This window comes from Geotrypetes seraphini, chromosome 10 (assembly GCF_902459505.1).
Source record: "Geotrypetes seraphini chromosome 10, aGeoSer1.1, whole genome shotgun sequence".
NCBI lineage: Eukaryota > Metazoa > Chordata > Amphibia > Gymnophiona > Dermophiidae > Geotrypetes > Geotrypetes seraphini.
In genome coordinates this window covers 80,008,028-80,028,677 of record NC_047093.1, presented here as the reverse complement: position 1 = coordinate 80,028,677, position 20,650 = coordinate 80,008,028, and the positions used below count along the sequence as shown (strand labels likewise).

The 20,650-nt window shown below is 44.0% G+C and overlaps 1 protein-coding gene across 3 annotated transcripts in view; it reads left to right on the top strand.

Annotated features, from left to right (window-relative positions):
• Window positions 1-20,650, top strand: part of RC3H2 (ring finger and CCCH-type domains 2) — a 219,623-nt gene that overhangs the window by 56,416 nt on the left and 142,557 nt on the right. For all 3 annotated transcript variants that reach the window (XM_033961628.1, XM_033961629.1, XM_033961630.1), the window contains one exon: window positions 4,007-4,240. In XM_033961628.1, coding sequence (XP_033817519.1) covers window positions 4,007-4,240 — 234 coding nt within the window. The remainder of the gene's footprint in view (window positions 1-4,006; window positions 4,241-20,650) is intronic.

The following is a 20,650-nucleotide window of genomic DNA, read 5'->3' as shown; positions in this document are numbered from 1 at the left end:
CTTTCGTATTTATAATGGATTCTAAAGTCAAATTCCAAAACTGAAGTTGTTCTTCGATGCTATTAAATTGTTGAGTGTTTGTTGAGGGATTGAAATAAGGTGTGATGTCGGAGGTTTCTAGTTTTGAAAAGTCTCTGTATGAGATTGTTTTAATTTCCGAGTGAGTATTTATGGAAAAAGGTTCCTTAAAATAAAAATTAATAGAAATAAAATTGTGATCTGACCATGGGACTGCCAAAATATTTGGTGCTGAGTTGGAGATTAAGGGATTCGTGGATCTCAAGATCATGTCTAAGATATGTTGGGCTTGATGTGTTGGTTCATGAATCAGTGTTTTTAATTCTAAGTCTTTGAAAAGGTTTAAAGTATCAGAGGTATTAGGGTTATTGCAGTTATCAAAATGAATGTTAAAGTCTCCCAATATGATTGGACATGTAGCAGTTGAACAAAAGTCAAAAAGTAAGTTATGGAATAATGTTAATTTCGAATAGTCAATTGGAGGTGGAATGTACATTAAGAGAAGATCAATTTTTATTTTCAGGTTAACTTTGATATGAAGGAATTCAATTGTTGAGTTATTGATCGATTGGTCTTGAGGAATAATCAGGCTATTTTGGAATATTATAGCTAATCCACCACCTTTCCGATTATGACGGTGGTTCCATATGAAATTATAATTAGGGGGGCAGCAAAAAGAAAGATAGGCTTCCTCACCTTCAGATAGCCAAGTTTCGGTAATGCAGAGAATGTGTAAATTGTGTTGAAGAATAGAGTCTTTTATCAGATGATATTTGGTTTTAAGGGATCTAGAATTAATTAGGCCTAGTTTTAGGTTTAAATATTTCGGGTTACTGTAAATTTGAGGTTGTGATATGTTATTTGACTCTGAAGTGTTTAATTGAAAGTTATTAATGGTTATTGGTAATATTGAACTTGGTATTAATCTTTGAGGTCTAACATAGTTGGGTCTATTGTATAGTTGGACAGGAATGTTTTGTGGATCCATATTTCTGATCGAATAAGTATTAGTAAAAGTATTTAAACAAAACGAAAGAAAAAAGAAAAAAACTAACCAGGTATTAATCATTCCCTTACACTTGGGAATCAGGGGCATCGAACTTGAAGTAGAAAGATCAGCCAACACAAGTCCCTGTTCTGGAGGCTGCTGTTCTATGGACTCCCATAAGAAAATATACTGAACTCTCTCAGGATTACTTCCCTCTCCAGTGTCCTGGGCTCTTAATTCAGTTCCTTCCTTCTCCAGTCAGTGTTCCTGCTCCTTCTTCAATGTCCTTCTCTCCCCCTCTCTCTTGCATGCCTGCTTGTCCCTTCTTAAGGACCTGCAGCCCTGCTCCCCCCCCCCCCCCCCCCAAGCTCAGGTGCAGGCCATTCCTATAGTGCAGTGTGTCTCAAACTTTCTCGAGCCGGGGCATACTAAAGGTAGTGGCCATGGCTTGAGGCACCCAGAAGTGCGCAGACGTCGCCATGATGACATCACGCATATATATGACATCATCACATCGACGTCCGCGCATGTGCAGAGGCCTTCCAGATGGGCCCTGAGATGCCAGTAGAGGGTGCCAGCAGGGAAGAGGGCCAGAGAGAAGGAGAGGCACTGGCGCCAGCTGATTGCCTACAGCAGTGTTTCTCAACTACTTCAGGCTAAGTACCCCCTAAGTCTAACAAATATCAACTATGTACCCCAACCACAGACCTCCCTAGGCCCACCTAAGCTCTTCCCCCAGATCCCATCCCCTTTACTAATTGTAATGCAATTTTTCTCCATTCATTTTTCATATACACACAATATACACAGCAGATATAAATTCTCAAAAAATGATACATTTCAATCACCATATTGAAAATTAAATCATTTTACCTACCGGCAATCCTCTGCAGGTTGCTGTAATTGGCTTTAAAGGTGATACTGGGAGGAGAAGGGGGAAATTTGTAGGCCTTTGGCGGATCAGGCAGCACTGGCACTATACCACGTAGGGAAGTCAGCTGGCACACTTGGAATCTCAGGAGGCACACAGTTTGAGATACACTGCTATAGTCTAACAATTAGGAAGGATCCTGCAGTGTGCTGTGTGTGGGTGAACAAGGTGAGGGAGTAAAGCTGCTCCCCCTAGTGTTCCAGACCTGAACAGCACCAAATTGGCCACAATGTGTTTTAAAATGTGAGGCTGACTTTGTGTGAGCTCCTAAATGCCTTGCTGTCACTGAGCCACTACTAACAGACATAGGCTTGCTTACCACAACATACATTTTCCAAATTTTACAGACTGGATGTATCACCTAGGAGTGTTATGAGTCAGTGAAGTGATCCCGTCCTAGAATTCTGGGACTGCTTTTGTACATCCTGTACATCCAGAATGATACACCTATTGTACTCGAAAAAGAGATCAGGTTTTTACCTTGGTAATATCTTTTCTAGTAGTTAGGTGTATCATTCTGAAGCCCTGCGCCTGCCTATTTCAATCAGAAAATTCTAGTTCAAACTAAAATTTGGATTTCAGTCAGACTTTAAGGGCCTGAAGAATCATTTATTGCTATAACACATTGAGGTATTATTTGAGCTCCATAAATGTTTCTTTTGTGGCATGTTTGTTTTGCTGTTTTTATTGTTCAATGGCGCTCTTTAACATGTTTGTTATATTTTCAGAGTAAAACAGAGTTGTAGTTCAGGGAGTTTCCCGTACCCCTCTTTCACATATTTCTATATGGGGCTATCGCCTACTGTGATACAAACTGAATGGGACAGCAGAGCCCTCTAGTGAAGGAGGGAGGATTCAAAAGCTGGAGTGGATTCCTTTTGCATGGCTCGCGAGCCAGAACCCTTTTCAATGATATTTGAAAAGGGTTCTGCATATAGAAACCCAAGAACATTTAGGGAAGGAGAGAAAACATAGACTGAAAGACATTTTAGATATAGTTCCAGATGTTTCTGAATCCTAGATACTTTCTTTGATGTAGATAGATATTAAAGAAGTTTTATTGTTTTCCAGAAAGTACAAACAAATAAAGGTGAAAATATATGTAAGCTGACAAAAATAAGTACCGGTTTGTTGAAAATTCAGAAGAAAAATCAGCAAGTACAAAGTTCAAAAGTTATTTCTGTTTTGTGTTTTTATTTCTGTATATAGTACTTTTAATTCATCTGCTATTGTTGGATTTAATTCAAATTTAAACAAAAATTTAAAGCATCAGAAAAATTAGATTTTCAGTTCATTGATTTTGAAGTTTGTACTTGTGAAGGTTAATGTTTATAACAGACACCTATGTTGGAATGGTTCACAAGCACATAGTTTTGCCTGTTTTATAAAGGCAACATATGGTCCATGGTCTGGAAAAGCTACTGCTTTGGTAAAAACTCCAACATAGGAATTCTGTGAGCATTGGCGCTTTTACCACAGTGGCTGGTGATTAAAAAAAAAACCCTAACGTGGCTTGATAAATGGGGCCAAAGTTATAAAAGTTGTGAGGCAGCAGTACATTTCTGCATGTACATGCTAGCAAGAATTGGTGCTTGCATTTATTTTATAAGATATCATTTCTTCACAAGTTCTAAATACATAACATAAAAATGTATTTATATACCACACTCGTACTATATAAATATACCAAAATGTAAAGTGAAACTCAATATTTCACTTCTAATGATCAGTCTTGTCATCTATCCCTGCATCATTTTATGAGTCTTCCTGATCATGTAAAGCACTATTTTACATGCTCAAGTTGCTTATTTCATTGCACTCTTAATGAATGATTTTCTTTTTCTAGCAACCTATATTTTGTCAGCTCTTCAAATTGAAATCTGTATTTCTAAACTAGTTTTTTTTTTTTTTTTTTGTATTCTGAAAGGAAGGTAAGAACCTTTTCGTAATTATTTTCTCAAAAGGTTTCTCTCAATTTCACTATTCATTGCTGACGTTTTAATCGACTTTTGTTTTGGTAGACCAACGCCTTAATTGCTTCTGGCCACATGCACTCTCTCTTTCTCTAGGTGTTGCTAGTTTAAATCAGAGTGCACTGAGCCGTCCAATGCAGAGAAAACTGGTTACGCTTGTGAACTGCCAGCTGGTGGAGGAAGAAGGTCGTGTAAGAGCCATGCGGGCAGCACGGTCACTAGGGGAAAGAACCGTAACGGAACTTATTTTACAACATCAAAACCCACAGCAACTCTCAGCTAATCTTTGGGCAGCAGTCCGGGCTCGTGGATGCCAGTTCCTAGGGCCAGGTAAGGACTATGAGTGAGAAATTCTTGGAATTTTTCGATGACAAGATGTTAAAGTAAAATAAATTAAATGTCATTGATGTTTGTTATAACTATCAAGGGACAGACTATGTTCCGTTATACTGTAGACCACATTTCTAGTGCAACAGACAATCTATTCCTTAACCTGTGGGTAGTTAATCCCTTCTCGTGAAAATTCTTGTAGGGAGCTACATTAGCATTCTTTTGCTCCGCCTCCCATCTCTCTAGGTTGTCCTCCAATTCCTCAGTTGTTTCTCTACAAGCAAGATGGTAGGAGCGTGTCTTTTTTTCTGCTTTTGTTCATTTTCAGTTAAATTTGGTCTTTTTGCTAACTGTTTGCAAGGCTTTTTGATTCTGTAGAGTACCTTATTCTTGGGACAGCTCTGGCTACAGGAGATTGCAGACTCTGAAGTCAAGGTTCTGCTTCCAAGGAGCAGACTGCTTTGCAGTGCACCCACTTCGACAGCCTGCACTAACAGTTTGAAGGCTCAGGGACCGTTTCCTAGATTCGTCTGCAGTGGGCTTGAGTGAAGGCTGAGAGGCTCTGTGACAGTTTTTCCAGGATCGGGGCTGACTGCTTTCCTCCCCCCATTTGCATGTGCAAAGTCTCCAGATGATTTGTTGGGCCAGAGAGGTAGTCCAAAGACACAAGCAGTCTGGATTCCAGGCTTGTTGAGGTAGAGGTTCTGCCTGTAAGCTGTTTGCAACTTCCACACTTGCAGCTCCCAGCAATGGCACAGTGAGTAACATGCTGATTGCCTGGAAAACAAAATCAAGGGGGTGGGGTCTTCAAAAATTGATTTTTTTTTTTTGGGGGGGGGGGGTGGTTCTGGGGTTAGAGTTAGGTTTTCCTCACCTCTAAAATCCCCAAATTGATAGTTTTTGGTTCCCAGTGTAGCTCCCCTAGGATGTTTTTGCCACTAAAATCACTGCTGTGGCAGCCATCTTGAATTTCCCAATTTGAAAATAAATCCTCTATCTGATTCAAAACACCTCAGTTGTGCTTAAAAACAGGTGTGATGGACTTCTCAGGCCAAGTTTATGGTGGACGACTGTCTAAGGACCGTCCATGTTTCAATCAGTGCATGTAGGGGAGGGGTCGGGAGCCACTTGTTTAGCCTTTGGTTGTCAGGAAATGTTAGTGCCCATTTGGTCTGAGGGCCAGGGAAAAGGTGCAGATATGAGCTGAGGAGCAGCAAAAGTGTATCACTAGCGAAGCACAGCCATGACGTTTCCAGAAAACCCCAGAAAGAGGCTCATGAGCATCCACAGGGGCCTTCTGGACGTCCTGGCTCAAGTTCTTTCCTCTCCCCTGGACCTTTTTCTAGACACTCTGGCTGGGAGGCTGGTAAAAGCGTCCAAAGTCTGAGCAACAATGCAAAGGTTGCTGGATCTAGAAGTCATAGAGCCCTTACCAGAGGAAGCCTTGGGCTCCAGCAGATACTTCATAGTGCCCAAGAGAGGCTCAGAAGACTGGAGGCTGATTCTGGACCTGAAAGCGGTGAATGCGGTCCTCAAGATGCCCTGTTTCCAAATGGAGACAGTGAGGTTAATGATTGCGTCAGTGGCGCAGCGGGAATTTCTCGCCTCCATGGATTTGACTGAGGCCTATCTGCACATTCCCATTTTTCCAGAGCACAGAAAGCTTTTGTGATTTCATGTACTGGAACAACACTTCCAGTTCACGGCTTTTTCCCTTTGGGTTGGCCATGGACCTTCACCAAAGTAATGATGATTGTTGAAGCTCACCTTCGCAGAGGGAGCATACAAGTACATCCGTATCTAGATGATTAACTAATATGAGCCCAGTACAAATCTGAAGGCAGACTAGCAGTTCACAGTGTGATTCAACTACTGCAGAAGCTGGACTGGGTGATCAATTTTCAGAAAAGCCACCTGGAGCTGATGCAGATCTTGGAGTAGCTGTGAGTCTGGTTCGACATAGGGGAATACAAAGTGTTTCTACCGGAATCCCACAGAGAGAAGCTTCTGCAACAGATACGGGAGTTTCGGAGCGAGACTGCTTCAATGGCCTGGCATTATTTGTAAGTGCTGGGATTGATGGTTGTGACCATGGACGTAGTCTGCTCTAGGATATGCTTCTCTCCCTATGGTGCTCGCAGAGGGATTTGCTCCACCAGCAGCTGCCTTGGACAGCGGAAGTTCGTTGCAGTCTAGCCTGGTGGTTGAAGGCCGTCTCTCACCAGAGGAGTTCCCCTTCGCATCTTTGCATGGATGATATTGACGTCAGATGCCAGCCTTTACAGTGAGGGGTGTCCAGGGACTCTAGTCTCCTTCCCAGAGGAAGTGATAGATCAACCGCTTGGAAATCCAAGCCATCTGCCTAGCGCTTCAGGCTCTCGGGAGCACATTGCAGAGCAAAGTGGTATGAGTTTTCTCAGACAATGCAACAGCAGTAGCTTATTTCAATGGCCAGGGGAACGCCAAGAGTGCTGCTCTACACTTGGAAGCCCAGATGCTGTTTTGATGAGTTGAGGCCCATCTTTTGGTGTTCTCAGTGGCACATGTGGCAGAAGTGGACAATGTGCAAGTGGATTTCCTCAGCTGGAAGACCCTGGTACCTGGGGAATGGTCATTGTCTCATGAAGCCTTCACCTGCATTGCGAATCGGTGGGGATGCCCGACATGCGATCTAATGGCATTGGCAGCCAATAAGAAAGCGTCTTGGTTTGGTTCTTCAGTCAAAGATATGAGCCAGGAAGTGAAGGCCTGGATGCCATGGTACAGCCCTGGCCAAAGGCAGGTCTTCTTTATGCCTTCCCTCCACGGCCTTTGATAGGCAGACCTCTGCACAGGATCATATCACACCAGGGGCTGGTGATTCTAGTTGCTCTGAGATGACTGTGTTATGCAGACCTGAGGTGACTGTGTTATGCAGATAAAAGTCTCAAACTTACATGTCATCCCCGGCTGCTCGTGAAGGGTCCAGAACACTTTGGTCTTACAGCATGGCTCTTGAATGTGTGGTGCTAACTTATAAAGGCTATTCAGATGGCGTGGTCTCTATCCTTCCAAGATATAGGAAGAAAGTGACTATAGTAGCATATGCAAAAGCTTGGAAGTGCTTTCAAGCTTGGTGAGCTGAGAGGAATAAAGACCCACGCTCGGCACCAATTTCTATGGTGCTCACCTTCCTGCAGGAAGGTCTGGAAAAAGGCCTAGTGGTTGACTCCCTGAAAATTCAGATTGCAGGGCTCTCCTGTTTTGAGTTTAGGATTAATAAGAGCACTGTAGCCGCACATCCAGATGTGGTCAGGATTTTGAAGGGTGTGTTTCACCTCTGGTGCAACATCCTTTTCTGACATGGAGTTTTAATCTGGTCCTCCAAGTGCTGGCTAGAGTGCCCTTCGAACCTCTGGAGCAATCTTCTTTGATGGACCCCACCATCAAGACAGTGGTTTTTGTGGCGATTACCTCAGTCTGACTAGTGTCAGAAATACAGGCTTTGTCATGCAGAGATCCCTTCCTCAGAATTTCGGATCCAGGTATGGTGTTATGCACAGTCCCATCTTTCTTACTAAAAGTGATTTCTAGCTTCCACATCAACCAAGAATTGTGTTGCTCCTTTGGGATCGAGAAAATGATCAGGTGTTGAAACTGTTGGATATGCGCAGACTCTTATTGCAGTATCTAGAGAGGTTGCAAACAAATTTTGATTGTAGGATGATCTGTTCATATTAGTGGGGGCTGCCCATAAAGGTCAATCAGCCTCGAAAGTGACCATTTCCAGATGGATCCGTTTGGCCATTTCTTCAGCCTATATTGGAAGTGGAAAACATTTGTCTATATCCGTGAAGGCAAACTCCACTAGAAGCATCGCTTCCTCATGGGCGGAATTTTTGGTGGTGTCCCTGGAAGAAATACGTTCACAAAGTTTTACAGGGTGGACGTGGTGGCTAAACAGGATCTTCAGTTCTAACAGCAGGTTCATCTGTCTTATTCTAAACTTGGGAAACTGCTTTGATACATCCCACAGGATCAGGAATAGAGTGTCTGTCGCACTAAAAAGAGAGAGTAGGATTTTACCTCGGTGGTAATCTTTCTAGTAGACACACACTTTTCCTGAAGTCGCCCTGTCAGATGTTCATTTGCCTGCTTATTGCCTCAAAAGTGCTGGGGAATCCGGATACCTTGTTCTTTCCTTTGTTCAACCTTTACAAGGATAGAGATTGTGACTGCTGCAATATAACACAATCTTAGTTCATGTTGCTCTCAGGTTGATGACTTGTTTGTTTTCATCTTATGTATTGCAAATGGTTATGTTTGGTATATCTGTTATATGTTTAACGATATGAACAGAACAGACATGTTTCTCGGGGAGCATCCCCATACCCCCTCCCTATTCTGTGTCCTCTCCAGAGATGACCGTCTGCTTTGGTACGAACTGAGGAATTGGAAAACATCCCAGAGGGATGGGAGGCAGAATAAAAGAATGCTAATGAAGCTCCCTGCAAGAATTCTTGTGAGAAGGGATTGACTATCCACAGGTTCGGGAATTGAGTGTATCTACTATAAAGATTACTGAGGTAAGAACCTAATCTTTCCATAGGGGTAGATTCTACATTATAGAATAGGGTGCAAATCGATATGTGTGTACCTAACTGGATATTCCTGTTTTATGATCTCACTCCTAAGAAAGCTGTGATAGTCCCCATTCATAATATCCATAAAAATGCACAGATAAATAATTGGAAGACCCCCATTCTCTGTGTAGGTTGTATCTAAGAAGGTGGACTCCATGTAGAGAGTTCAGAAATCTCAGTTCAAGAAGCCACAGCTTCACATAATTCCATGGTGATTGAATCCATTTTCAAAAGGGCAGGTAGCTTGAGGACCCATGCTTCAATTCCCCCAAGCAGGAATACTTTTGAATTTTTTGGGAGGACATTTTTTCAGGACTCAATACTCATTTCCCACATACAATCTTACCAGCTCCACTCAAGCATTTACTTGTAGATCTTGGTGAGTAAGATGCCCTCCTGCTGGAATTTGCAGAAACCCTTAAGAACATAAGAAGTTGCCTCCGCTGAGGCAGACCAGAGGTCCATCTCGCCCAGTGGTACGCTCCTGCGGCGGCCCATCAGGCCCATTGCCTGAGCAATGGTCCCAGACTATCCCTTCTACTGGAGCAAGCTGCAGAACTTCACCAGACAGTCATTAAGCAGAAGAAGTACAGAAAACACCTGGCTCGAGCCACTTTTGATACTTTTGATGTGGTATTCTCCTATAGGTATTGGCATGCGCAGACTCTCATGGCTGCGTGTTTTGGACCTTGATCCAGCAGTTCTGTAAAAGTTGGTAGATGTCCCTTGCTGAGGCAATGACCTTTGGGGGGATTAAGGTGAACGATGTGGTGGCCCTCATTAAAAGAGAACAAACAGGAGAACTGTGGCCTTCACTTTTTGGAGGTGTCCTGGCAGAAGTTGGAAGTGTGTCTCCTACTTTCAAAGGTTCATTCCTCCTTCGTTCCGTCCTTCACAGGAGGCCCAGCCTTCATGCTCCCATCATCGGCAGCAGCCTCAGAATTTCCAGCCAGCTGCTCAGTTTAAGTGGAGCTTACTTCAAAGGTGCTAAGGGTTTATTTAGATACAACTTTGTTAGAAGGTTTATACTGTAGCACAAACTGTGTTTATTTAAACTCAAAGAACTTTCCAATATATGTTCCTTGTTTTTTGAGAAACGTTTTGCTGTTTTGGTTCAATCACGGATTATTGTAACAGATTATACTGTTCTCTTTCTTCCTAACCACTTTCTAAACTTTAGATGCTTCAAAAAGTTACAGTCAAAATGATCCTTCATCTCAAGAAATTTGATGCCATCATTGATTAAGTTACATTGGCTTTCCATTCAGGCCCATACTGAATTCAAGCTAACATGTTTGATATTCAGATTATTTGATGGCTCAAACTTAGAATATTTATTGAGCTTATTATAATTTCCCTTGCATCCTAGCTGTTCTCATGCAGGGATATCTTGCATAATTTGTTCCCCTTCCTCCTTTGGTGTGCAATATAAGAAGATATTGGAGAAATAAATATCTTACCAGGGCATTAAGATTTGGCATGATTACCAAGTGAGTTGAAAACTTTATTTTCCTACTTGGTATTAAAAAAAAAAAAATTGAAAATGTATTTATTTAGAAAATATAACAAATTTCTGTTTGACTTTTGTGATCATTTTCTGTTATATACTGATTTCTTATAATCCATTTTGAACTTTTTGGGGGAGTTGATGGAATATATATATATATTTATCATATCACAAGCAGGGAATGAGCTTTGGACTAGCTCCAGCAGAGCTTAGCCACAGTAAAAGTATTCAATCTGATGACCTGCTGGTAGGAGTAAGGCTGATCTTTTATTTTTTTTTCCAAGAGAGGTGGCCCCTTGTAACATCAGATCAGTAGGTTCTCCAAATAGTCTGGGAAGGTTACACTCTCTGTTGGCATCGACCTCCTCAAGATTGCCCACCAAAACTCTTCAATTCTCAGCATTGGGAAGTGCTTGCTGAGGAACTCTCCTCTCTTGTAAAAGCCTATGTGGTCGATCCTGTTCCTCCAGGGGAAGAAAGGAAAGGATTCTGTTCCAAGTACTTCCTTGTGCCCAAGAAAACAGGGTTTTTATCTTAAATCTGAGGGCCCTGAACAAATAATCTGATCAAAGAAAAATTCAGGATGATTTACCTGGGCACCCTTCGTCCCATGATTCAGAATAACAGTTGCCTATGCTCTCTGGATTTACTTCCTATGTCTATAAGCATCCTTTATCTTAGATTTTGGTGACAAAACACTACTATCAATACCAGTACCACAATCTGCTGTTTGGCCTCATGTCCGTTCCTAGAGTGTTTACCAAGTGTCTTGCTGAGGTAGAAGTGGAAGTTCATATGTTTTCCTATCTGGACGATTGGCTGGTCAAGAGCACATTGAAAGAAGGTGGTCAAGAAGCAATGCAGAAAATTGTTCAGGCGTTGGAAAAGGGGATAGAGGGGTATAGATAGAGGATTACTGCACAGGTCCTGAACCTGTTGGGCCGCCGCGTGAGCGGACTGCTGGGCACGATGGACCTCAAGTCTGACCCAGCGGAAGCATTGCTTATGTTCTTATGCTAGGATTTGTTCTTAACTGCCCCAAGTCACACCTGCTCTCAGTGCAGCAATTGGACTATATTGGAGCCTTGCTAGACGTGGTTCAGGCTAAAGCCTATCTGCCTTAGGTGCAGGCTGATGCTCTCATCTACTTCACCACTCATGTTCAGCACAGCCAGCTGGTCACAGCTTGGAAGGTGTTGAGGTTGTTGGACCACATGGCCTCCATAGTGCTATGTCACAACCATAGCATGGCCCCATTTGGGAGTGACCAGTGGACCCTAGCTTCCCAATGGTGTCAGGCTATGGTGCAGATGTCATTTCTGCCACCCCAAAGTTAACTTAATTGCTTCTCTGGTAGATGTTAACTAATTTGACTCTGGGACTTCTATTCCAAATTCTTCCTCACCAGAAGATACTGACAACAGATGCATCCAACCTGGAATGGGATGCTAATGTAGATGGCTTTCACACCCAAGCTCGTTGTTCCACTCAGGAGACGCATCTTCACATCAATTTTCTGGAGCTCTGGTCAATATGGAACGCTCTAAATGCTTTCAGAATTGACTGTTGAACCAAATTGTCTTCATTCAAGCAGTAAATCAGGTTGCCATATCAAGCAGGAAGGTACAAGTTCCTACCTCTTGTATCAGGAACCATCAGGATATAGCAGTGGATATCCCACCAAAGGATAATGCTAGGACCACATACCTGGCAAGCAAGGACAACAGTCTAGCAGACAGGCTGAGCAGAGTGCTGCAACTGCACAAGTGGTCTCTCAGCATGTGCATTGCTCACCAGATCTTCCGAGAGTGGGACACCCCCTTTGTGGATCTCTTTGCCATTCTTCTTAACAACAGGGTCCTTCAGAACTGTTCAGGCTCAAGTGACATGGCAAGCTGGCATCAGAAGCCTTCCTCCTCAATTGGGGAGGAGGGCCTTCTCTATGTATATCCTCCAGTCTCTCTTAAACTCAAGCTGGACAGGGGGCAAGATCCTCATCACACCTTATAGGCCAATGCAGATATGGTTCTCTCTTCTTCTGGAGTTGTCTTCCAAAGAAACTTGGAGATTGGAGTGTTTTCCAACTCTCATAACAAAGAATGAGAGATTTCTTCTGCATCTTAACCTCCAGGCCTGGGCTCTCACAGCTTGAATGCTGAGAGCATAGAATTTGCATCCCTTCAGCTGCCTAAGGGTGTCTCCAAAATCCTTCTGGCTTCCAGGAAGTGCTATATTTTTTAAGTGGAAGAAATTTGCCATCTGCTTTAATACAGGGAGTGTGGGCCATGAAAAAGTAGCCCACCTCCAGTGATAGTATGACAAGATGAATGAGCAAGTGGATTGTTTTTATTCACTTACCCACAAGTTACAACAGATGGTGAAAGTGGGTCCCTATTCACATCTATGCACTTTTGAGCACGTCAGATCATGTTGGCTGATACTGCTTGCACCTCTTCAACAGTGATGCTGCGGATAGTTTGTGTGATATTTTCCTTGAGTTCATCCAGGGTATGTGGATTGTTGGCGTACACTTTCTGCTTTAAATTTCCCCACAGATAAAAATCGCATGTAGACAAGTCTAGGGAACATGGTGGCCATAACATCTTGCTCACAGTTCACACATACATACTTTGTAAACGGGTTTCTACCAGAGCCTCTAATGTTTATAAATTTTTATCAACACAACTACCGTAATATACTACTTTATCCTGAAGCAAAAAAAAAAAAAAAAAGAAATATTACATTACATTAGAGATTTCTATTCCGCCATTACCTTGCGGTTCAAGGCGGATTACAAAAGATATAAAATGGGGGTTACAAAAGATATAAAGAATGGGGGTTACAATGGAAGAATAATAGTCATTTCTAGCGTTGTACGGAGTAGATCATTTGTTGAGAGTTGTAAAGGGTCGATCCATTGTCATTTCTTGAGTTGTTAAGAGTAAGTGTTGTTAGGAGTAAGAGATTTTAAGAGTAGGTGTGGTTAGGACTGTTTCAGGGCTTTCTTGAAGAGTATAGTTTTTATTTATTTTCTGAAAATCTTGTAGTCTGGGGTGGTTAACAGTAAGTTGGAGGTTTGGTTATCTAGTTTTGTAGCTCGAGTGGCTAGGAGGCCATCGTATTGTTTTGACCGTTTTACTTCCTTGATTGGGGGAGGTGTGAAAGGGGAGTGCGTTTTTCTATGTCTGGTTGAGGTTGCTTGGATGAGGCGATTGTTTAGGTAGGCTGGGCTATTTCCATTTAGGGTTTTGAATATCATGCAGTAGAATTTAAATAATATTCTTTCTTGGATTGGTAGCCAGTGTGAGTTGATGTAGGCTTCTGTGATATGATCATGTTTCCTCAGTGAGTAGATGAGTCTCGGAGCAGTATTTTGGATTGTTTGTAGTTGCTTGGTCATCGTGGCAGGGCAGGGGAGGTAGAGGATGTTACAGTAGTCTAGCAATCCTAGGATTAGGGATTGCACTATAAGCTGGAATTGTGTTCTTTCAAAGAATTTCCGGACTTGTCTCAGGTTTCTCATTATTGCGAAGGATTTCTGTATGGTTTTATTTATTTGCAGTTGCATAGTACAGCATCTGTCTATTGTCACTCCTAGTAGTTTTATAGTGGTTTGGATTGGATAGTTGATTGAATTTAGTTCTAAATTGGTTATAGTTGGGACGTTTAGTAACTTTGAGTTTACGCCCAGCAGTGTCTACGGTGAGCTGTCAAAGCTCAAGGTTAACAAAGCAATGGGGCCGGACAACCTGCACCCCAGGGTGCTTAGGGAGCTGAGTGATGTCTTGGCGGAGCCACTGTCCGCGCTCTTCAACCTCTCCCTTAGTACAGGCAGCGTCCTGTTGGACTGGAGGACGGCTAACGTCATTCCACTCCACAAGAAAGGCTCAAAGATGGAGACAGCAAACTACAGACCAGTGAGTCTAACATCGATAGTGAGCAAACTAATGGAAACTCTAATCAAACACCAATTAGATAAGATCCTGGATGAGGAGAATCTACGGGATCCCCGACAACATGGATTTACTAAGGGGAGATCCTGCCAATCCTGATCAGCTTCTTTGACTGGGTAACGGGGAAGCTGGATATAGGGGAGTCCCTGGACATCGTGTACCTGGACTTTAGCAAAGCATTCGATAGCGTACCACACCGCAGGTTACTGAGCAAGATGAGTTCTATAGGATTAGGTAACACATTGACGAAATGGGTTGGGAGCTGGCTTGGAGGTAGGCTCCAAAGGGTGGTGGTGAACGGCACCCCTTCCGAAATGACGGAGGTGATTAGTGGAGTACCACAGGGCTCAGTCTTGGGCCCAATCCTATTCAACATCTTTATAAGAGACTTGGCAGAAGGGCTTTGAGGTAAAATAACATTATTCGCCGATGACGCCAAACTGAGTAATGTAGTGGGCACAACAGATGAAGATTCAGTGCCCGACAACATGATGCACGACCTACTCCTACTGGAGCAATGGTCTAGGACATGGCAACTCAACTTCAATGCCAAAAAATGCAAAGTTATGCACCTGGGCAGCCAGAATCCATGCAAGTCTTATACCCTTAATGGCGAGATCCTAGCAAAAACGGTAGCAGAACGAGACTTGGGGGTAATCGTCAGTGAGGACATGAAGTCTGCCAATCAAGTGGAGCAGGCTTCGTCCAAGGCAAGACAAATCATGGGCTGCATACGAAGGGGTTTCGTCAGTCGTAAGGCGGAAGTCATTATGCCATTGTATAGATCCATGGTGAGGCCCCACCTGGATTCTGGAGGCCGCATTATCGCAAGGATGTGCTGAGACTGGAGTCGGTGCAAAGAATGGCCACCCGGATGGTCTCGGGACTCAAGGATCTACCATACGAAAAACGGCTTGACAAATTACAGCTATACTCGCTCGAGGAGCGCAGAGAGAGGGGGGACATGATTGAGACGTTCAAGTATCTTACGGGCCGCATCGAGGCGGAGGAAGATATCTTCTTTTTCAAGGGTCCCACGACAACAAGAGGGCATCCGTTGAAAATCAGGGGCGGGAAACTACGAGGTGACACCAGGAAATTCTTTTTCACTGAAAGAGTGGTTGATCGCTGGAATAGTCTTCCACTACAGGTGATTGAGGCCAGCAGCGTGCCTGATTTTAAGGCCAAATGGGATCGGCACATGGGATCTCTTCACAGGGCAAAGGTAGGGGAGGGACATTAAGGTGGGCAGACTAGATGGGCCGTGGGCCCTTATCTGCCGTCTATTTCTATGTTTCTATGTTTCTTTGTCATTTTCGAGGAGGATGAATTTAGTTTTATCTGGGTTGAGTTTCTGTTTGTATTCTTTCATCCAGGTCGTGACTGTTTCTATTGTTCGACGTATTATGTTTGTCATGGTGGTCTTTGGCTGATCATATGGTATGAGGATGGTGATGTCATCCGCATAACTATAGGTGGTTATGCCTAGGTTATCCAGGTATGCTCCGAGAGAGGCAGTGTATAGGTTGAAGAGAGTAGGGGATAATGGGGATCCCTGTGGTACGCCGCAAGGGTTTGACCAAGGATCTGATTTTCTTTGTTTGATTTTACTCTGTAGGTTCTGGATTTTAGGAATCCTTCAAACCAAGAATATACTGTATCTGAGATACCTATTGCATCCAAGATTTGAAGAAGGATGTTATGATCGACTAGGTCAAATGCTGCAGTCAGGTCTAGTTGTATGAGAAGCATTTTTTTTCCTGTGCTGAGATGTTGTCTGGCTGTGTCCATAAGGGAGCCTAGGAGTGTCTCTGTGCTGAAGTTGGTTCGGAATCCTGATTGCATTGGGTGGAGTAGGTTATGGTCATCTAGATAGTTTGTGAGGAGTTTGGCTACTAGGCCTTCTGTGATTTTGACATATAGCGGTATTGATGCAATGGGTCTGAAGTTGGATGGTTGGTCCGTTGGTCCTTTTGGGTCTTTTTGAATTGGGGTGACGATGATTTCGCTGAGGTCAGTAGGGAAAAAGCCATCTGTGAGTGTAGTTTGTATCCATTGCAGAAGTAGTGTACGGAATTTTACACTGGAGGTGGTAAGGAGATATGCTGGGCAGTGGTTGAGGTCACAGGAGGCGTGGCTGTATTTATTGTAGAGTTTATTGAATTCGGACCATTGTATGATGGGGAAATGAGACCATGTTCTGTCCGCTGCAGTAGATTCTTTTTCTGTGGGGTGAGTTATAATTTCATTTAGGTGGGATGGGGTAAAGTTGAGGGTGGCTCTGGCGTTAGTGATTTTGTTCTTGAAATAATCTGCTAAGAGGGTAGCTGAGGGAGGTGGGGTGTTGTTAGTGGTTGTGTAGGGTTTGGTGTCAGTTAGGTCTTTTAATATTTGGAACAATTTTTTTGGTATCTTGGGTATCTGTGCCTATAAGGTTTGTGTAGTGAGTTTTTCTCTTGTCTTTTAGTAGGAGTTTATATTGTTTGTTAATTTTTTTCCAGGCGATTTTCGTTTGATCTAGGTTTGTTTTTCTCCATTTTCTTTCTAATCTTCTGCATTGTCTTTTAAGTTGGAGCAGATCGTTGTCAAACCATTGGTCTGATCTTCTACTGGTTCTAGTTTTGGTTTGTAGTGGGGCTAGTTCGTCCTGGATGTTGGTGGCTAGAATATTCCAGTGAGAGATGAAGTCTTTTGGGTCGCAGTCCTGGAGTGTTTCATCGATTTTTGTCCAGAATACGGTTGGCTCGATATGTTTGCGTGAGGTGTATGTTATTTTTTGGGTTTTAGGTGTGGTTTTGTTCTTGGTCCAGTTAATGCTGAAATTGTAAGTGTAGTGGCCTGACCAGAGGGTTGGGGACCAGGTTCCATTGAGTGTTTGAATTGCTGGGGTGGCTGGTTGGTGGGTCATGAAGGCTGCAATGTCAAGTTGATGTCCTTTTTCATGAGTGGTTTGTGGGTTTAGGATTTGGAAGGATAAGGCATTGAGATAAGCTAGACCAGGGGTGCCCACACTTTATGGGCTTGCGAGCTACTTTTATAATGACTAAGTCAAAATGATCTACCAACAATAAAATAAAAAAAAAAACACAAAGCACACTGAAAGGCAGAGAAAATGTTAATTATTCATATTCCGGGTTTTTTCAAAGAGGGTCACGGCAGATGACTCTATGCAATGTCACCTCAGTAACAAAATACAAAAATAGACAAATACACCCCCTCCCTTTTTACTAAACCACAATAGTAGGTTTTAGCACAGGGAGTTACGCTGAATGCCTCATGCTGCTCTCAATGCTCATAGGCTCCCTGTGCTAAAAAACGCTATTGCGGTTTAGTAAAAGGGAGCCATAGTGCAAAATATAGACAGCAGATATAAATTCTCAAAACCGACACATTTTGATCACTAAATTGAAAATAAAATCATTTTTCCTACCTTTGCTGTTTGGTGATTTCATGAGTCTCTGGTTGCACTTTCTTCTTCTGACTGTGCATCCAATCTTTCTTCCTTTCTTTCAGCCTCCTGTATGTTTCCTCTCCTCCAGACCTCATTCTCTCCTCCAACTTTTTCTTTCTGTCTCCCTGTTCCCCCTTCTTTGTCTCCCTGTCTGCCCCCTTTCTTTCTTTCTCCGTGCAATCCCCCAAGCCACTTGGTTTGCTGCCACCGCCATCAGGGAACAGCCCCCAAGCCACCGCCGTCCCAAGCTTTCCCTGCAGAAGCGTCGCGCTGACCAGCATTCCGCTCCCTGATGTCAATTCTGACGTAGGAGAGGAAGTTCCGGGCCAACAAGGCATTTCTCCTCATTCCATCCAGCCTGAGCCCCATCTCTCCTTGATCCAGCATTTCCCTTCTGTGTCTGTCAGAATTACCATTCCACCTATTTTCCAGCATCACCCTTCTTTGTGTCCATCTCACCTATATCCCTATCTCACCACTTTTTCAGAATCTTCATTTGTCTCTGTCCTTGTCTTTACCCCATGTTCACCATTTGCCCTTTCAATGTCTTTATCTCCCCCCCCCCACACTTTTTCAGCATTACTTCTATGTCTCTATTTCACCTCCTCTTCATGTCCCCTCTGTATCTCTATCCTTATTCAGTAGGTCCTGCTTACTCTTTCTCTTCTTTGTGTCACTATCTCCATTTTCAGCTTTCCCCCCTTTTCCTTTGTTAATGCACCCTGTAGCCAGAATCTTTCCACTCTCCCTCTACTCCGGCCCAGCCCAGTATGAAATATTTCCTTTTGTTTCCCTCCCCTCTCTCTTTCTCTCTCTCTTCTGCTCCCTCACCCACGAGTCCTGCATCTGGCCCTCTCCCTTCTACCTGCACCTGGCAAAACCCCCCTGCTCCGCGGCTCTCTTAAGCAACTCATCAGCAGCGGTGATCAAGACAAGCTGCCGACATCGAGGCCTTCCCTCTACGAGTCCCGCCTTTGTGGAAAAAGGAAATTGAAACAAGCGGGACTCGCAGAGGGTAGGCCCTGACGTCAGAAGCTTGTGTTGATCGCTGCTGCTGAGTTGCCGAAGAGAGCCGCGGAGCAGGGGGTGTGGCCGGAAGCAGGTAGAAGGGAGAGGGCTGCTGGAAGAGGTAGAAGTTCCAGAGTATGACACCGACCCGGGCCAGGATAATTTCTTTTTTAGGCTGTTGCTGCTGCCGCCGCCAGGCCACCCCCCCCACCCCCTGAAATGACAAAAACAGCCTAATGCCCGGCGTTGGCGTCTTTGACGTCGGGGAGAGGAAGGCTGATAGGCCCGGTAGATCGGGACGGCAACATGAGTCTATCACAGAGCCCGGGATGGGCTCTGCGATCGACTCACGCTGCCTTCCTGAGCTACCGGTCGATCGCGATCGACGCGTTGGGCACCCCTGAGCTAGACAGTTTTTTGCTGGTGTGGATTTTGGGTCTTCTAGGTGGAGGTTTAGATCTCCTAGGATAAGGTTATATTCTGCTGTTAAGGAGTTTTGGTAGATGAAGTTTTCAAATTCAGGTCTCGCTGTGGTCCAGTTACCCGGTGTTATGTAACAGAGCATGCAGTTTAGTGAGTTTTTTAGTGTGGAGCTTGTGAGATGACAGGCAAGGAAGTCCATTTGTGTGGTGGATGTTTTTTCTTGTACATTTAGGGTTAGGGAGTCTTTGAATATTATTGCTAGTCCTCCTCCTCTTTTTTTCTCTCTGCAGGTCACTGTTATTTTATATCCCTGCGGGCATACCTCTGTTATTCTGGAGTCTGCGTCTGAGGTTAACCAGGTTTCTATGAGGAAGAGACAGTCTAGGTTTTCGGTTTTTATCCAATTTTTTATATGTTCTGTTTTAGATCCTAAGGCTCTGATGTTTACGTAGGCACAAGTTAGAGTAGTGATTTCTGTTTGATTCTTGTGGGTCGTTTCAGGGTAGATGAGTGTTTTAGGAAGAGGTTGAGGTTTGGTTTTGGGAAGTGTTGATCTTTTTCTCCAGGTTATGGTGGTGGGATGTTGGGTGTTGGTCTGGTGGTTCGAGTTTCTTGTTAAAAGGGTTCTCCTGTTGTGGAGTTGGAAATTGTTTACAGCTGAGCTTGTGGGTGTGGTGGATAAGTTGTTAGCTACTACTTTCCAGCTGGTAATGAGGAGGATTATTATTAGGGTGGCTTGAGTATGTGTTTGTGGGGATAGCTTCATCTTTGGTGGCAGTGAGTGGGGGTCTGGACTGGTTCTGAAAGCCTTTTGTCCTGTTGTTATTGGTGAGGGAGATAGATCTTGCTGTTTTGTGGTAGATGGGTTCTGTTGTTTGTCTGATCAAATGATTGACCTGTTGGGGACTTCGGGGGGCGGAGCTGGACTCCCTCGCGCCCGAAGTTCCTTCCCTGCGGCAGGAGGTCTGTTTTTTGTTGGGGCAGCTCCCGGTTTCAGTGGGGCTGCCCTGAAGAGAAGAGGCTGTGTGAACTGCTCTGCAGGGGGCTTCGGGAGGCGGAGCTGGACTCCCACGCGGCCCGAAGTTCCTTCCCTGCGGCAGGAGGTCTGTTTTTCGTTGGGGCAGCTCCCGGTTTCAGTGGGGCTGCCCTGAAGAGAAGAGGCTGTGTGAACTGCTTTGCAGGGGGCTTCGGGAGGCGGAGCTGGACTCCCACGCGGCCCGAAGTTCCTTCCCTGCGGCAGGAGGTCTGTTTTTCGTTGGGGCAGCTCCCGGTTTCAGTGGGGCTGCCCTGAAGAGAAGAGGCTGTTTTTTATTTTCCTACCTTTGTTGCCTGGTTTCTGCTTTTCTCGTGTTTTCATTCAATTCCTTCCATCCACTATCTCTCTTCTCTCTGCGTCTTCCATTTGCTCTGTTACTGTGCCTCTCCCTTTCTCCCCCCTTCCAAATT